Raw genomic sequence first — 19,496 nt, forward strand, 5'->3', positions numbered from 1 at the left:
GTGGTCCATTACTTGATAACTACTGACTACGATAACAAAGAAAAAACATCTTTAAGCCTTAAATGTAGATGTAATACAAAGTTAAATTTTATTTATGTTGCAAGTATTAAGACGGTATATTTTAAACCTCAGTCCTAAATTATTTGAGAACTCATCTGAACATGCACAAACAACTCAACAAACTGTTCGAGTTTACAATCATGGCAATGACAAACAGAACAAGCTTGCATCCTTCTGTGGTTCACTTGGTCACATATTGGGAAATCATAAATTTCAATCATAATGAGGAATTTAGTCATTTAACAAATTTTTCATATTCATAGTGATGGCAACAACAAGCTGGACCTATTTTCATCACTTACTGAGTAATTAATCGCTTGGTCACAAAATATAACAAGATCATCTGAGCATGCGCAGTACGGGCATGCAGCACGCTCAAGCATGCAAAGTCCACTTGACCAATTGTCCGAGTTGATAGTCATGGAAACGACCAACTACATTTACTAGCATCAATTAGGAGTATATACTATTTACAGCTAGAAAGAGACACTATGCATTTCGGCAGACTACTCGTCAGGTGTCAACGTCTGCTAAATGAGAAACTCCAAATCATGCTATATTTATAATGTTACAAAAGGTCAATGTCATCCCTATTTAATCTGTCTTTGTTTTAAGTGTCACCACGACAAAGTCTCTATTTCAAAGCGATCATCAGAGAATACATATAATATGTTAATCCTAACACGGTTTTATATGCACATAATAACATGTGACTTGGACGAGATATGAACTCACACTTTCGGGATACTAGTCCGTCGCGCTAACTGTTGAGCTGCCAAGCCCACAGGGATTGGAGACGATTCAAATCTCTTAAAACTGCGCATGGACGAGAGATTCTCGCCACTATAGTAGTTTACTGGATGGCACCGTGTTTCGACTTTATTCCAAAGCCATCATCAGAGAATACATATAATATATTAAGCCTAAAGGCGCATTTCCACTTATTGAAAACTTTCTGTAGAAAGAAATATTTCTCTACAATTGACGGAAAAAGTTCCTGCATCCATTTCCGCTGTATTAATGTATGTTTCTTCAGAAAACCGAGCTTGTTACAAAATTAACAATATGGCGGCTTTAAATAAACGACTTTTGATGTTGTATTTACTTAAGAGGAGGCTCAATCGAAGAGATAAATATAAGAAAAGTGTCTGGGTGTGAAAACTATACAGAAAACGTGATATTAAAGGAGAAATGAATCGACTAATCAAAGATCTTTGGTTATATTATCAAGTTTTATTTTTTACATATTTCTGAATGACACCAAAAAAATTCGAGGAACTGCTTCAATGGATTGGTCCCTATTTGAAGAAATCGTCTCAACGAAGGAAAGTAATAACCACGAGCGAGCGGCTGTGCGTAACTTTACGTTATTTGTGCACTGGAGATGCTCAAATAACCATAACAATGGCCTATCGAATAAGTCCCACGTCAATAAGTCGAATTATCAACGAAACTTGCGAAGCTATTTGGACTGTAATGCTAAGTAACGATATATTTAAAGTACCTACCACTGAAGACGAGTGGAGACAAAACTTGGTTGTGCCGTCCATGTTGTTTCGAACTCGCGGGCAGCAATGTTCAGGCAGTAGTTTAGGCAAACATAGCCCGCACGTCTACTTGATTTTGATTGGTTTGTAAAGATATTTTCCAATGAAAGAAAGAAAAAAGTTGAAATTTTTCAACTTTCTTTTTTCCTGGCATAGAAAAATATTTCCGACCGAAGATAGAGAAACACGACTAGTGCGCATGCTCAGCTTAAAGAATTTTCCAAGATAGGAAAGTTTTCAATAAGTGGAAATCCGCCTTAACACGGTTTTAATATGCACATGAAAAAATGTGACTTGGACGAGATTTGAACTCGCACCTTCAGGATACTAGTCAGCCATCCAGTAAACTATAGCTCAACAGGTAGAGCAGCGGACTAGTATCCCGAACGTGCGAGTTCAAATCTCGTCCAAGTCACATGTTTTTCATGTGCATATTAAAACTGTGTTAATATGCACATGAAAAACTGGATTAATATATTATATGTATTTTCTGATGATGGCTTTGGAATAAAGTCGAAACACTGTGCCATCCAGTAAACTACTATAGTGGCGAGAATCTCTCATCGATATGCAGTTTTAAGAGATTTGACTCGTCTCCAATCTCTGTCGGCTTGGTAGCTCAACAGGTTGAGCGGCGGACTAGTATCCCAAAAGTGCGAGTTCAAATCTCGTCTAAGTCACATGTTTTTCATGTGCATATTAAAACTGTGTTAGCATTAATATCTTATATGTATTTTCTGATGATGGCTTTGGAATAAAGTCGAAACACGGTGCCATCCAGTAAACTACTATAGTGGCGAGAATCTCTCGTCCATACGCAGGAGCGGATCTAGAGTATGTCAAATCCGTCGCGCGACTAATGTTTGAAATTCAAAAATTACCTATACATATTAATTAAAAATCATTAATTATTCTTACTTTATTATCGCATTTACTTCGTGATTAAAATCCAGCTTTATTTATTATTGAAAACTAATGACTAATCCAATGAATATCTCGTTGGTAACCAGATCAGTTGAATTTTAATTGACCTGGAATAACCGACTGATAAGCGGGGTGGCTTGACTGGTTCGACGGATAAAGGAGTCTATGAACGCCAAAAACGCTTATTTTATTGGTCAATGGCCAGATCAGTGGACACTCTAGAATGGTCTCGACTGATAAGAGGGGTGGCCGGACGTATAAGGGAGTCCAATGAAGTATTTGCCGGTTGCCAGTCTCCCTTAAATTTGCGCGGTTTTTGCAATGCATTCTGGGATCGCCAGGGGGCAAACATTTGTTTAGAAATATATCTGTCATAGTGATATTTTCGAGAATTCTCAATTTAAAGCACCATTTCCATTGTAATGGGTATCAGTTACCAGTTGGGAGAAAAGAAGTAAAAGTATGTGGAGACGGCAATTACTTCTATCGAGCAGTTGCGTTGGTTATAAACGGTGAAAGTGACGAAAACTTAGCTCATATTCTAGAAATGTGTAACGATGTTTTGATACAAAATCCGGCTACTTTTCGACCGTATTTATTTCGATACGAATCGATGGAAAGGCATCTGGAGTGAAGCATTATGTCCGCTTCGTGGTGAGAAACAGTGGATATGTACGTTTGAGCCACGGCCTTGCAGCATGAAATTTGTGTTTATGCTATGCTTGAGCAGAAATAGTTTTATTTCACTCCTCGCCTGATGTTACGTCCATTGTTAAAATGTGATCGAATTTGTGATGGTCCAATCATTTTGGTCTTGCATATCTTTCACAGAGCTGCTTCCCATTTCAATCTTTTGCAACCTATCAATAGTTGTGGTCTCGCACAATATCTGCCAATTAATACCAACCACCAGTGTTGGTTTATCTTGAACTTAAGAAAGAACCATCTGTTTCTAATGACCAATCACCTCCACTCAAAACTAGAACTGTACCTTGTCCATCAAAACCTAAAACATTATCCTGCCAATCCAAACCCAAAAGTGATAGTGAGTTTGTATGAATATACCAATGTGAATGCTGTGGTTCAAGGACACTTGAAATTAAGTGCCCTCTAACATCCAGGAATATGCATCCCAAATCTGCATTTTTCTCAACAGCTATTTGTGGGAAAACTAATGATAGTGGAAAGAAAGTGTTGAACAGGAACCATTTATATTACTTTCAAGTCCAAATGTGTATGGCTATAAGCCAAATCGACAATTGTGATTTTATTGTATTTACAGAAAAAGGAAGTGATATAGTGCAATTACCATTTGATGCTGACTTCTGGAGTGATGTATTTAAAACTGTGTTTCTTTTCTATAAGAATTATATGATTAGTAGTCTTTTATTGAAATATGTGCAATGATAAAATTTTATATTTACAAATAATAGCTTTTCAAAATAAAAATATTAAGTATAATTTATTTTAGATTGTGTGAGGATTACTTTATACCACACTTTCCTAAATTACATATGTACACAGAAACAAAATGTTGTCCAAAACTGGTTTTAATGTCAATGGAATAACTCCTGATAAAATCTGAAATTGCTTTAGTTTCATTATATTCCTTTCGACATGAGATCTTAATGAGGCAGCACGCCGAGTATGAGTTGTTCCATGACAATAGGCAGGAGAAATAAGGTGAACTTTCTTCACCACAAGTAGATCTCTAACAAGGAATCCTTTATCAGCCATGACACCATCACCTTTTTCTAGCAAGTTTATGAGACCAGAGTTGGTGACTTATAGCTGCTCCATGATATTTTCAGGCTACCAGGTATCTTAGGTATCTGGGAAATAGCTTGTTCAATAAATAAGTTTCTTTTCAATGTTTTAACATCGCCCTGGCAATAACAGTCAATGAGGTCATGTTTATCACTTTTAAAGCTGTAGCTATCATCAGAATCATAACTTGTAACATCCAAGTCTGTTGCACAATTTATTTGTGGATTGTCTTGGAGCACAGACTCTGGCTCAGTACACTGCTCAGGAGCAGTGAGTTCAGCAGCAAAAAATGCCTTATCCTCATGCTCAAAGCGTTTTAAGTACTGCCTTCACAGAGAACTTTTCGTCTCTTTTATTTTAGGAATATTTGATTTGCTTCTATCTTTCGGCGGTAATCGTTTACTGGTTTCTTTTGATTGGTATCCTTTCAGATACAAAGTTGGATTGGGAAAGCCTTCGGATCGATAACCAGCAAGAAAATGATTAGAACAAACCATCGTATTAGTAGTGACTTTGAAGTTTTTCCTGTTGATCAGCTTTTGCCAAGCACTCTTGTCTTTCGTTTTTCGGAGAAAAAAGCTAAGAATACCAACGTGATGGGAAACGATATATTTTCAGGATATCTCCTATCGTTATCACAGCCATAAACAGCACTGTGATCCCTATTCCCATTATAATTTGAATATAAACTTTTTACGAAAAGATATCTTTATAATACACAATGTTTGCCCCCTGGCGATCCCAGAATGCATTGCAAAAACCATCGTAGTATGCTATTCTAAACTTTACCACTTACGCTATTGGGCGTATGGTTCGTTGCAATGGTTTGAAACAATGTTGCTCTTTGCCCCAAATTATTCATGACGATCACATGATCCTAGAAGTGGGGAATTCCGAGAATTAGTGAGAATGAAACAAGTTTATATAAATTTATGTATCGCAAACCTCCATTCATGGTAGTTTTTGTTAATTTATGACACCATACTATTTGATTTGATTCCCAAACTAATTCTCTCTCCCAAAGAAGAAATTTGACTTAGGGACTAACCAAATTTAAAATTGATTCTAAACACCAGTGATATCTCAGTAATCGAATCTACATTTTTTTGGTAAACCACACCAATCCACTTTGACCTAAAAGTATTGACCACCTGCGTAGGCTATAGCATATGAAATAATGAGAGCTTTGCAGGTGCACAAAATGGAGCCGTGAAAAGAATGTATTCTTAAGAAATTCCACCCACTTAATTATTTAATAAATAAACTTCTATCGAAAGATAAATTTATATACCAGTAACATAATTTGTCCACTTCCAAAGCGCCCCTTCCATGAATGGCATCTTAATGAAGTCCTTTCGTTTCATTCAAAATACTCGCATCACTAAATCACTTGATTCTAGTAAATATTCATGAATGGTGATTGCAATTTAATTGCCACGTCGACCGCCATCTTGACACAGCTAACCTAAGACAAGAACTGCGTAGGAGGTCATTATTATCAAAATAAAATTGTAGAATGGTGAATAAAATATCTTTTTCTGTTTTATTTCTGCCAAATATTTAGGTGAATTAGATTATAACGTTACGTGCGTACTTGAACAGGAAAGGATTTCTCTCATATTCATTATTATCCTCCAACTATTGAAATAAATCGAATAACACATACCTAATTAAATATTCGTTCACATTCTACATTTAATATTTATGTATGCTCCGTTGTGTTGTAAACAAGGAAATTTTGAGTCAACTGCTCTGCCTCTGAAAGAAATCAGAAATGTCTTCGTTAAGCGAACGTGATATAAATGCATTGAAAGATGCTATAGATTTGTATGATACTATGGGTGATGGAAAAGTTGATTCTAGTGCTTTAGCTGATATCCTACGAGCGATCGGTGAGAATCCTACAGAAAGCGAAGTTCAGAAATTTCTTGTTCAACTTGATCCTTCTGGAAACAAGCGTATAACCCACGAAGATCTTATACCAATTGCACTTTCTTGCAAGCAAAAATCGAGGAAAGTTAAACCTCAAGAATTCGTTGAATGCCTCCGTGTTTTCGATAAGGATTGCTCTGGGAATATCAGTTGTGCTGAACATCGACAAGTTTTGACTACATTAGGAGATAAATTGACCATTGAAGACGTCGACATGTTGACAAGTGGTTTGGAACAGAAAGGACAAGTGAATTACGAAGAATTTGTGCGAAGTGTCATGTCTGGTTGAAACCGAAATCGAAACTTCGAAAACAAACGACTAAGCATTGATATTTAAAAACATTTTTAATTATCTGTCATCGGTTTTTATTGACTTAAGTTTAAAACTTTTATATTTTCGAACGTGACGTTAGACAGTTTGCTGGTAATTTATTTGTAACCTTTGCATTCAAACTATGTGTATTAAGGTAAACTAACGTATTTATTCATGTTATATACATTTTTTGTTTAAGCCCCGATGAAAAAATAAACCACGACGTTATCAGCAGTGGCGAGAATGAAGCGAGGAAAAAGTTCTGCAAAATAAAAACAGCTATTCGTAGAACTGGATTTGCCTTCCAAGTGTTTCTCATGTTGCATTTTCTGCTCTTAAAAAACATTTCTAGTTAAAACCATCATGAAGACACTTGAATCATTGTTGCTTTACTTGCTTCCTATTGGTTTGATGGTTCGCCTTCAAAACCGCTTAAACCAAGCCTATCAAGTTATCGAGGACTGTGATTTAGAAGAGCAAGAAAAGAAAGGATACATCTTCTTCCATATGTACGCCATAAGACGCATGTGTAAATACGTCAAAACAGCACAAGGTTTGAAAATCTTTGGTTACAGCCTTCCAACCTTCCAGGCTTTTATTCTGGCGGCCTTTGGTCCGTTTTTCGGTGTTGTTCTACATGGAATATTTATTCACATCCATGCAAAACAGAAATGAATGACCTCTGAAGATATTCTTTATGAACAACAAAATCTTTTTCAGAAATGGGTAAAGGGGGTTGGAGTGGACTTCCAGTGTCTTGCAAGGGTTATCATTTCTTATATCAAAATCAGATTATATAATTTCTTCTCCAATAGTTAATCCTTCCAATGTCCTCAGACTAAAGCAAAAGTTCATAACGTCCAAAATGGTACAATTAAATTCTCGCATTGAACTCTTAAAAAAAGGAACGTTTAAAGTACGTTGTACTAGTTTTTTGTTTGAATTATTATGTAGTGTTTTTATATGCTTTAGTTAAGGATATTGCATATGATGCGATAAACCCTAGAAATATGTATGTACCTACCACATATGATGCAATTTTGATTATTAACGTAATTTAAAAGGATAGTTAAGGGTAATTAAGAAGTTTCAGGTGTTTTGAGATGATTTTTGAAAATAACTGTTAGTGGTTTTACACAAGAGTATGGAGTAAACAGAACTTAATGGTAGCAGCAAATGATTCATTTTAGCAATCCTAATAGGATGGGATAAAGGGAAAGACAAAGAAAGAGATTAGTTGGTTTTCAAATAATTATCTTTAGCGAAAATTCATCGTGTTCTTCTGCAGGAATTATTAAAAAATGGTTTTATTTTACTCTTTACAGTTTGTTTCTTTGCCCTTCGAATGACTTGCAGTGCATATCATTTTGTTGGAAAAATAGCAGTTAATATAAATAGAAGCTACATGCACACTTTAGCTTGATTCAATTCAACTGTATCGACTTGCCAATTTGACTTCACCAGATCCAGATATATGGATAAAACATTAGTCACATGACATTCTTCTATGTAAACGATATCATATCGATGTTAAAGAATACGATAGACAATTAGATATGTTAAATATGACTTGACCACATACCCACTGCAATGTTGTTTTTAATAAGTCAAATGGAACTGTTATTCAATGTATATTTCATTCCCCATTTGATAAATGAGAAAAAGATAATTTGACAAAAATACGTTGTAAGACAAAATAACATATTGTTCCTGCTTGTCTATGACTTTAGGTTTAAAGACCATAGAGGGCCAAACTGCGATATCTAAGTTGATTTTGATAAATAAGAAAGAGAGTCTTGCCATGAAACAACAAATCCATCACAAGTCACAGTTTTTTATAATTTATTGTACGAACATTTTTACTTGCTAAAACTTACATATTACTGGAAGTCGTTTGAGAAGTTCCTTTCTCTTAAATTTATTCTTAAGTTTATCATACATTACATTACAGATGTAAATTTTTTTTTTGGGTCTAAGGACATGAGAGTAGAAAACATTGAGGTGTAAAATAATCTCTAAACATGAAAGAAGATGCCGCTACTATACTGGGGAAATGCCAGTAAATTTGATGATCAATTTTCACATGTTTTATACTTGTTGCGAGGTATGTCATTTTGTACGTTTTATGTAAATTTTCGTGAATTAAAAATACTGTGAAAAGTCCCAAATGGATTGCCAGCCGATGAAAAAATCATTTTACACCTTAATGATTTCTTCCTCTAAATTGTTTTCATCAGTTACCATGTTGGGGCGAAATTCCATACAGTGAAAAGAATTTCTGCTAATTTTATGCTTTGCTGAGCTTCGACACTCTCATGTACTCTCCCAACATGGCTTATATGACGTCAAAAGAAAACACACTATAGCTACGGTTGAATGAAAACAGCCCCAAACATCATTAAATATTTGTTAAAATTGCGTATATATTATTACGAAACAGCGATTTTGTGCACGTTATGATGACAAATTTCCATATTGCATTGAAAAGCGTATTTCGAAAACATTTATCAAACGCTGACACTTGCTGGCATGGTGACCATGTTTAATTTAAATACATATGCATATTTTAAGCTGACAGTCGTTTCAAAACTACCGATGGATGTTATTTATTCATCACGGCATAAATGCTTTTCAAACAACATTATTATTCTAAAATCATTACTTAATAGAAATTTGTACAACATTATTCCAAAATAGGTGGCAGGAGCCTACTTTGAAATACTTTACCACAAAATTCGTTTTCTAAGTCAGAGAGCGAGGGAACTCTCTGACTTAGTAAGAATACGCCGAATTCAACAGAGTATATATGCTCTCTCAAAATCCAAGATTTCTTAAAAATCTAAAAGATAGCCAAAGAACAAATTAGCGACACAATAAAAACAAACACATAAACCTGAAAAAAGACTGAAGTCACTAAGCTACAAGTCAGTGAAACAAATAAAAAAATTTTTATACCTCATCTTGTTTTTCATCTTGTTCTCCATCAGCATGCTTCCCGTCTCTCCGTCAGCATCCTCTTCGTCGCTCCATCAGCATCCTCTTCGTCGCTCCATCAGCATCCTCTTCGTCGCTCCATCAGCATCCTCTTCGTTGCTTCATCAGCATCCACCTCGTAACGCCATCAGCATCCTCCTCGTAGCACCATCAGCATCCTCCTCGTAGCACCATCAGCATCCTCCTCGTAGGGCCATCAGCATCCTCCTCGTAGCGCCATCAGCATCCTCCTCGTAGCGCCATCAGCATCCCTCCTCGCAGGACCATCAGCATCCTCCTCGCAGGACCATCAGCATCCTCCTCGCAGGACCATCAGCATCCCTCTTCGTAGCACCATCAGCATCCTCCTCGTAGCTCCGTCAGCATCCTCGTCTCTCCGTCAGCATCCTCTTCTTTTCATCAGCCTCCTCCTCATCTAAACGAAAAATCTAAAACAAGTTAAGATTAGGACAGGAAAAATAATAACGTACTCCTCTATCTTCTTCTTGATCTTCATCTCTTGTACCTAAAAAGACTGAAGAAGAAGTTATTTGTTTGATGGAAACAAACAATTGTAAGCACCCACCACTGCCAGGGTTCGCGTTCTTTCACTGTCCGTACGCTCGACATGTCTATAAAATGCAACAACAATATCATGGCAAGTGATTATGGAGATCGTGCTTTCGCATTGTAATAGTTTTATCATGCTAAAACATTGATATCCATGACTGTACATGATTGAACATGTATGTTAAGTGAACAACTCTTTGAAGATTATAAGACTCGCGGAAAGCTTATCGTTTGAACCGTGCATTGTGTTATAACACCCCTCAATGTTATAACACATGCAGTGTTCTGTAACATTGTCAAACGATTTATTACATGCGATATAATTCAAAAATACCTAGATAAAAACAAGATAATTAACGAATGTCTCATGCAATATATTCTCTGCTCGCTCAACTCTTTTCGATTTCATCCAAAAGGTTGTTTAATTATTTCGGTAAGGCACTAAGGTTTATAAAAGATTTTGCAACACTCTGCCCGCATGTTGCAATATCAAATGAATTATCTTATTACCTCATTATATATTACAGAATATACAATTCTGTAATATATAATTGAGGTAATTGATTTAAATTCCTCGTCTCTTCATGTGCATCCTTCTCGTTTCTTCATGTGCATCCTTCTCGTCTTTCGTATCGTCTTTCCATCTGTCTTTCCATCGCTGATCTCCTGTCTTCTTTCCATCTGATCGCATCTCTCGATCTGATTTGATCCATCCATCCCTTTCCGATCTGATCGATCGCCGATCGACGATCGCCCTGATCGCGTCTTTCGATCTTCGATTCCATGCCTCGCCGATTTGATTCTCGACGATTCCGGATTCTGATTTGCGCGACGCTGATTTCGCGATTTGACGGATCCTCTCGATCTTTGATCCCTCCTTTTCTCGCATTTGTCTTCCATCTCTCATCTCATCCTGTCTCTTCATCTGCATTCCTCGCATCCATCTCGTCTCCATCATCTCCATCCTGTCGTCTCTTCATCTCCTCATCCTCGTCTTCCATCTGCATCCTCCTTGTCTCTCCATCTGCATCCTCCTTGTATCTTCATCTGCATCCTCCTCATCTTAACGAAACATCTAAAAATCAAGTTAAGATTATGACAGGAAAAAAATAACATACTTCTCTATCTTCTTCTTGATCATCGTCTCTAGTGCCTAAAAATAGACTGAAGAAGAAGTTATTTGTTTGATGGAAGCAAACAATTGTAAGCACATACCACTGTTAGGGTTCGTGTTTTTCATTGTCCGTAAGCCCGACATGTCCACATAAATGCAACAAAATTGTTGAATGAAAATCAGCAAGTGATTATGGAGATCGTGCTTTCACATTGTTATAGTTCTATCATGCTAAAACATCGATATCCATGACTGTACATGATTGAACATGTATGTTAAGTGAACAACTCTTTGAAGATTATAACACTCGCGGAAAGCTTATCGTTTGAACCTTGCATTGTGCTGTACCTCAATGTTACAACACATGCAGTGTTCTGTAACATTGTCAAACGATTTATTACATGCGATATAATTCAAAAATACCTAGATAAAACAAGATAATTAACGAATGTCTCATGCAATATATTCTCTACTCAAATCTTGTCGATTTCATCCAAAAGGTTGTTTGATTATTACGGTAAGGCACTAAGGTTAATAAAAGACTATCGAGTTTAAAGATTTTGCAACATTCTGCCCGCATGTTGCAATATCAAATGACTTACCTCAATTATATATTAATATACAAATATTCTATGATATATAATCGAGATAATTCACTTGAATTCCTCGTCTCTTCATCTGCATCCTCCTCGTCTCTTCATCTGCATCCTCGTCGTCTCTTCATCTATCCTCCCCTTGTTCTTCCATCTTTCTTCATCCTTCCTTTTCTTATCTATCCTTCCTTTCCTTTTGCATCCTTTCCCTTAAATCGGCATCGAACTTTTGTTTCTTTATCCTCATCCTTTGTCCGTCCTTGATCCTCCTTGTTCATTTTCATCCTCCTCGTCCTTCATCTGCATCCTCTTTTATCTGCATCCTCGTCTCTTCATCTCATCCTCCTCTTCATCTGCATCCTCGTCTCTTCATCTGCATCCTTCTTGTCTCTCCGTCAGCATCCTCTCTACTTTCATCAGCCTCCTCCTCATCTAAACGAAAATCTAAAACAAGTTAAGATAAGGACAGGAAAATAATAACGTACTCCTCTATCTTCTTCCTGATCTTCATCTCTTGTACCTAAAAAAGACTGAAGAAGGAGTTATTTGTTTAATGGAAACAAACAATTGTTTAGCACATACCACTGCCAGAGTTCGCGTTCTTTCACTGTCCGTACGCTCGACACTGTACATGACTGAACATGTATGTTAAGTGAACAACTCTTTGAAGATTATAAGACTCGCGGAAAGCTTATCGTTTGAACCGTGCATTGTGCTGTAACACCCCTCAATGTTATAACACATGCAGTGTTCTGTAACATTGTCAAACGATTTATTACATGCGATATAATTCAAAAATACCTAGATAAAAACAAGATAATTAACGAATGTACGAAGGTACGAAGGTACGAAGGTTTATAAAACATCATCGCATTTGAAGATTCAGCAACATTTTGCCCCCATGTTGCAATATCTTGTATACTCTATAATATATATTTGAGGTAATTCATTTGAACGTTTCTCAAGTGAATTACCCACTTTTATCTCACCTACTATAACATCACTTGATGCTACAGTAGTTCCTCTCAGGAGCAGGGACGGATTAACCAAAGGAAGCTGTCTAGAAGCCTCCACAAACAAGGGCCTTCACATTATTCAAAGGAAGAATAAACATAGTTGCTTTAAAGACGAAGGAAAAGCATTTAGTTTATTTGTTGGATCAATTTCAGCTGATGAAGAACAGACCACGTATGACAACGAATCACAGTAAACTCAGCCATTTTGCTCTGATGAGCATTGAGGACAATATTCTAACAGAAATAAACTTGGAAGAACTTATCAAAGACTGCCAGAATAAAATCGCAATAACTACTTTATCTCAAGTAGCAGCATTCACTGTCGTATGCAACCGCTTTACACGCTATATTCGAAGTTTATACTTTTATCAAATGCTTTACGAAATTTGAAAGTAAATTTTACTGTTGAAAATGAGCAGCACATTGCGTTTAGAGTAAGGGAAAGGGATCTTTACTACGTATTTTGCTGCTCAGAGCCTCCACACATCTTAATCCGGCCCTGCTCGGGAGACATAATATTATATCCTTTTGTCACAAAGACAAAGGATTGAACTTGCTATTTCTAACAATGGCCAGTTGTTAGAAATAGGCAAATGCAAAATCATCACACTTATGTGAATGATAACGATGAATGCAAAATGAAAATATTTTCTGGACATGTATTGAAGAGGTCCAATAATTGATGTCAAGAATAGTGGGAAACTTTTGGCAGTTTCTGTTCGTGTTCTCACTTCAATATGTAACTGAAACTTGACGGCATTTTTGTGCTCCAAGATCGAAACATAGAAATACTAAGAAACCAAAGAAATCGATCATTCCTTCGAACAAATAGGACTCATAACGATGCTTTGAATATGCTGTAACGAGAATTCACATCACAATTGGGTTATACATTTTAATTCATCGATCTCAAACTTACATCTTTATGTCATCGACGATTTTTCTGTATTTAACCTGCCGCTTTCAAACATGGCTAAAATATCTCAACCGTGTCATGTCTTCAGTTGCTCGTCCTTTCCAACAATTAGTCGCATTTCTTGAAGGCTGTCTTCGACCAACAGACTTTCACCTTTCCCAGACGAACAGCTCGGTCAAATAGGGTTATCGAAGTGAAAGACCCTACTTTTTCTTCTGATAACTTTCATATATCACATGAATTAATTATTAATTCATTCGTCAATTTTGTTCAAACCATGATAAAAAGGGATTAAATTCATTGATTGCATGAAAATATATGCAGGGCAAAGACAAAAGGAATTAAGCCTGGTTATAAGTTAACTAACGACATTGGTTAGTAAAAGAAAGCAAAGCCTTTTCCCCAGAGGTTTGGAGAAAACAAAAGAATATTTCTTTTGTTTCCTCAATGAAGAGTTTGCGAAATCAATGATTGTAAGGTTATGACGGCAGACAGAGCATGTCGTGTTGTGGTAAATTTTATCTAGTATGAACAAAAAATTATCTCACCCAAAACCGCAATTCAATGCACCATAGCTAGGAGAGTTATCATTTTTCTCCCACCTGACCACCTTTATTCAACTTGTTACGTCAACAAATAAATTAGAAGGCATATCAAAAGCTTGTAATTTATTCACGTGGGAATCACCCACATGTTATAGAAAAGCTTTTGTCGTGCTCAATACTTATTATGAACATTGGAGCCCTGCTTATTGCAATAATATGACTTGCCATTGTAAAATGTAATGTAATAATTTAACGAGAGAATTTTATTGACAGAACTAAATGGTAGCAAGTGATTCATTTTAGCAATCCTAATAGGATGGGACAAAGGGAAAGAATGAGAGGTAAGTTCGTTTTCAAATAATTATCTTTAGCGATGTAACGATAGCAGGACTTTCAAATGCGGTAAATGTTTTGTGGGAAAAGCGCGATTGTTTCTTTTCCGTGGTTGTAATCCTTAAAATTACATTATTAACAGTAAAACTGAACAAATTGAAAGTTATCTTTTCCTCTTATATTCCTTGTTCAACGAGTTCATTTCCTTGATCAAACCATGATGAAAATTTTTCCAATCACATTTACATTAAAGTTTTTAAACTTCAAGATTTCCCACATTCATTTAGCTTAAATCCCGCATGATAAACGAATGATATCTCTAATCAAAGATGATCACGCAGTCTCCGATTTTTTAGGAATGAAAATAGGTTTTACGTTAATTGGTTTATGTTTGGCGTAAGGTGAAGCCGGTGATCCAACAATTAACACGTGATTACCCTTTAACCATAATCTCCACATGCTTTTATGAAATCCTCGAGCATCTAAGTCCCAGATTCGTAAACATCTCGCTATATTATTCCATGTTGTCCAGTCGTTAGCATGTTTCATTTCAATATAAAATATATATGTTTTATCAGATGTTTCTGGAACAAAGTCTTTCTCGTTCTTGCAAGGATTTTTACTGTGATCCAACGGCTCTGCCAACCTGTAAAAAACAGTAGATAGACATCTCTAACAATCAAATGACATAAATATACGCACTATGATGATAATTAGATCACTGAATCACTAAGTAGAAATCTCCTCATTGTCCTGAAAAGAAAAATATTGTTGTCAATATTTTATAAAATCCTGCAAGACATACCCTACAAGCCGTTCAATCTCCTTCTCATAATTTTCTTTTTTCAACAATCCAACATTAAACTTAACGTTAGGTTCAGTATTCAACGTATGTTTTTTGAAATAGGATTCTTGAAAAAATACATTCATATTCAGGCCTTTGGCGCCAAAATGGTAGGTTCTTGAGATATCCGGAATGATACATTCACGTCCCTTTTTGTTGCTGTCCATCCTCATCCACATATCCCAATCCCAAAAGAGATCAGGGGTTGGCCATTTTGGCTCAAGTTCTTCTTTATAAAGTCGTCGTTTGAGCAACCTGTTAATGCAAAGAGAAATAATAGATAGAATGAAGTTTATACTATCTATACATTTATAGTGCTGCGTGATGTCATTGTGGCGTGATGTCATTGCAGCGTGAGGTCATTGTAGCGTGATGTCATTGCAGCGTGATGTGCTTGTAGTGTGATGTCATTGTAGCATGACGTCACTGTTGCGTGATGTCATAGCGTAAACAAAATCATTTGTAGTAATAAAATTCTCACCAGCCTAAACCAGGCATTGTTTCTACACGATATAACATTGCAGGATCATTACACGTGTGATCATAACCCAAAAATAGAAATACTTGTTTTGCAATTAAATCATTAATCACATAAATTAGTTTTCAATGGATGTACCATTTCTAAGGTAAATTTCCTAAATTTCACTTTGTGATGTGCAAGGAAGGAAGCTCGATAAAGACAAACATAATGTAACCAATGAAAACTACAATAAGATAACAGATTCTTGTACGGAGATTTCCATTTTCCATTATAATGTGAAAAATATTTGAGATTTATTTAATTTACATTCTGCACTCTCGTCAGAGATAAACTGGACTCGACAAAAAGCAAAAGAATCAGAGACGTTCAAAACCACGTTAATAAAGTTGAAAACGAATTAAAATTTTGTGTGTAGCAAACACAAGCCAACAATAGAGTAAAAGACTAAAAGATGAAAAGAATGTTGTTAGCTTTCGTTTATAACAAACCTGATCATTCCACGCCGATATACAGTACAGACTTTCATCTGTATCCATTAAAGGCAAAATTGATTAAAATAACTAAATATGTCCACAGATACGTCTAAATCTTCTTCCAAAATAATCATATACCCAGCATTGGGATAAGCATTAAACGTCTCTGTCAATGTTCGCTTGTAATGCTGGGAGGAAGAGAAAATACATTTAAAAGTAATAAAAGGAACGAAAAATTTTGATTACATCGTGTAAACACTCTCAAAGAAAAAGCCTTACCAACCTGTGATATTCTAGCGTTCTTACTGCTAATAGGAATATGCTGTACGACTTTTACATCATATAGCCTTGCCACAGCAGCTGGTTCTTCAAAGAATCCATCAATAAATACAGTAACTCCTTCTTTGCTCCATGAGCTGACAACATTGACCGTAAGCCACGATAAAGATAATGTGGCCTGTTACTAGCAATCACAGCAACAGGAATGTCTTGAACTTTTTCTAACTTCAACGGTGTTGTTTTAATTTCAATTGGAGCAGGATTATTACCTACAACATTTAAGAACATATTCTGTCAGTTCTTCATATCGTTCTAACATTAGCTGCAATAACAGTGATATCCTTATTTCTACAATTTTTCCATGGAGTATTCTCAGAATATTTTCTCGAAGTTTTAATGCACAATGTGAATGGCAAAATTACTGAACACATCGCTGTACGTTCAATTAAATAAGAAATCTAATCCTACATGGATGTAACGAAAAGATACTTACAACTGCATACACTTCCATAGCCTTCAAACTTATCACAAAACATTCTTCTTTGCTTTGATTCTTCACTGTCATCCCAAGCACATTGAGATTGTTTAGCAGGAACAAGAGGAACTGTAGCACGAGCAGTGACAGGCTCACCCCAGTTCGATATGTCTGCTGCGTGATGATGTTTCTCTGAGTATTTCTGGCCACGTTTTGTGACGATAAATGACCAGCTATCCCGCCATTTTAGTTCATCGGCATAAACACTACCAAGACTTTTGAGCAAAAGCAATATCGGCGATCATGTAAAGACACAGTTCTCCACGTAAAGGATTCTTTAAGAAACTCTTACAAGTGTCAAGGAAACATTAACTTGTAGCATTATTTTTCCATCTGTTAAAATGTGACTTCAATACGATCGGAAATATACGTACTGACTTAATGGTCATTGTTTTTCTCCATTTCTCTTCCATTTGACTTGTGCAAGCAAAATGGTAGTTCAGTATAATGAGAATTTGCGCAAATTTAAGGGAGACTGGCAACGGCAAATACTTCATTGCTATCTTACAATTGGTTCATTTGAATTTTGTTTTATTGTGATTGGTTTGACGGATTTCGACTGATAGCCAACTGAACTAACATAGTCAAGCTCACTGTCTGAATTGAATGTTTGATCGTTTCATAGCAATTTTTATAAGCATGATAGAAACTAAACTACAATCAGATGGATTTTATGGAAATCTTTTACAAATTCATATATTGACATGAATGAAGCTGTCCAAACTGTGAATTTTTCAAGAGGGTGAAAATTTATGGATAAATTGTAAATGCTTGGCGAAGACGATCTCATGAGCGAAATTTCAGTCATTGCTGTTCAAAAGAAAGCCAACGTTGTTTGAGTTTTATCAGCAGAAATTTACATCCAAAATGGTAAGTAAAGGACATGTGAAGTGTATGCATGAATGTAATATATCAAAGTCAATTTATGCGAGTATGTGATGCGATTTATGTCAATATGGCATATGGTAAGCAGATTGATGCTTCTAAAATTGTTGTTGCCGAAGGAGTTTTAGCTATAATTTTAGTGCTTGGGGAATCGTGCCGTTATATGGCAGCAAAATCCTACATTCCCGCAAATATATTTCAATGGACAAAAATCAGCCATAACGCGCCATACTATTATTTACTTTATCATAAGCAAATGTTTGGGGCTTTTCAGTTTATGATCATTGATCATTCAATCATTGGACAGTTATACTACATATTGTTTAAGATTTGAGAAAACTAACATTGATTAAATGAGAAGCTGTTTACTATAACCTGTGATTTTGAGTCTTCTGATCCATGAAGCTTTTTATTTTGACAATTTGACTGGAATGGTATTAAACCTGAGTATTTCACATACATGAAATGTTGTCCCATGTCACATATTGTCCCCTTTTCAAACTGAACACCTCATGTAGAGATGAAGGTGTGTTAATCATGCTCATACCATAAAATCCAAAGTTGCCATAAAATCCAAAGGGCTATTGATGTATGAAAAGCATTTTTATAGAGTATAAAATGTCTTCCTATGTATGCAGATAAACCTTGAAATTTAACAAAACAGCAAAGTATTTTCATGATCACTATGTAATTTTTCTGATGATCATAATTTCTAAACTAAATTATTTCAGATCAAACGAGCTTTGATCATATCAAAGATATTTATCATAACCAGTAAGCATGACATGAACCAAATATAACATTCATGTAATTATATAATTAAAGACATGTTGGTTACATTCTGTTTGTATTTGCAAATACAATGCTACTAGTGATTGCTATATAGCACACCTTGCATATACTTACAGAAGATAATAGTCTAGTGAAATGCCTAATAAACATTTATGACATTAAGCTGTCTAACTGCAAATTTTACTCTGATAATTTTGCTTAATCTGGCAGAAAATTTTGAGTTTTTCTCAAAAGTGAACTGCACACTGATGTGGAGATGAGGTAAAGGGTTACAATAAACTTGCATGGTTTGAAGTCTGAGCTTTTCTATATCTAGGAACTGTCACTTAGAGTACCAAATTCTAACTTAACTCGTTACATAGGGAGGTTTGAATGGGGGTCTCTAGGGTCTATGCCTGACAACTTCAGGAAATTTTTAAAGACTGTATCTGTTTTGAATAGCATTATTGTGAAATAAATTTTATGTTCCTAGACACAAGTAATGAGCCATATATTTGGCATGATAATGAGCCTAAATATTTGGCAAAAACATTCAAGTATTGTTCACTTCATTTTTTGAAAAAAAAGTAAGCAAAATGTGTTGTATTTACGCAAAACCGATGCC

The 19,496-nt window shown here is 35.7% G+C and overlaps 2 protein-coding genes and 3 long non-coding RNA genes across 5 annotated transcripts; 1 reads left to right on the forward strand and 4 right to left on the reverse strand.

The window, feature by feature from the left end:
• Window positions 1-1,273: 1,273 nt before the first annotated feature.
• LOC124459040 lies at window positions 1,274-1,725 on the reverse strand. Its single transcript, XR_006953381.1, has 2 exons — window positions 1,569-1,725; window positions 1,274-1,469 (listed from the first exon to the last, which is right to left on the reverse strand). It is a non-coding gene; the product is annotated as an uncharacterized LOC124459040 (long non-coding RNA).
• A 4,276-nt stretch (window positions 1,726-6,001) lies between these two features.
• Window positions 6,002-6,787, forward strand: LOC124459030 (myosin-2 essential light chain-like). Its single transcript, XM_047008602.1, has one exon. The coding sequence runs from the start codon at window positions 6,073-6,075 to the stop codon at window positions 6,517-6,519; it is 447 nt and encodes a 148-aa protein (XP_046864558.1). The 5' UTR covers window positions 6,002-6,072; the 3' UTR covers window positions 6,520-6,787.
• Window positions 6,788-9,064: 2,277 nt separating this feature from the next.
• On the reverse strand, window positions 9,065-9,734 carry LOC124459035. The gene is made up of 2 exons (XR_006953375.1): window positions 9,499-9,734; window positions 9,065-9,382 (listed from the first exon to the last, which is right to left on the reverse strand). It is a non-coding gene; the product is annotated as an uncharacterized LOC124459035 (long non-coding RNA).
• A 257-nt stretch (window positions 9,735-9,991) lies between these two features.
• LOC124459038 lies at window positions 9,992-13,858 on the reverse strand. The gene is made up of 3 exons (XR_006953379.1): window positions 13,729-13,858; window positions 10,103-10,148; window positions 9,992-10,042 (listed from the first exon to the last, which is right to left on the reverse strand). It is a non-coding gene; the product is annotated as an uncharacterized LOC124459038 (long non-coding RNA).
• Window positions 13,859-14,512: 654 nt separating this feature from the next.
• LOC124459023 (protein O-linked-mannose beta-1,2-N-acetylglucosaminyltransferase 1-like) lies at window positions 14,513-17,479 on the reverse strand. The gene is given in 8 exon segments (XM_047008585.1): window positions 14,513-15,249; window positions 15,409-15,702; window positions 15,929-15,996; window positions 16,417-16,475; window positions 16,478-16,589; window positions 16,685-16,800; window positions 16,803-16,949; window positions 17,174-17,479. Coding segments are annotated over 8 exon segments (1,152 nt in total). The 5' UTR covers window positions 17,217-17,479; the 3' UTR covers window positions 14,513-14,936.
• Window positions 17,480-19,496: the final 2,017 nt, after the last annotated feature.

The sequence above is a fragment of the Xenia sp. Carnegie-2017 genome, unplaced genomic scaffold (genome assembly GCF_021976095.1).
Source record: "Xenia sp. Carnegie-2017 unplaced genomic scaffold, XeniaSp_v1 HiC_scaffold_63, whole genome shotgun sequence".
In the NCBI taxonomy this organism is placed as follows: domain Eukaryota; kingdom Metazoa; phylum Cnidaria; class Anthozoa; order Malacalcyonacea; family Xeniidae; genus Xenia; species Xenia sp. Carnegie-2017.

What these genes read in the sequence shown, in the direction of transcription:
- LOC124459030 (XM_047008602.1), top strand. Translation starts at nt 6,073, where the DNA reads ATGTCTTCGTTAAGCGAACGTGATATAAATGCATTGAAAGATGCTATA.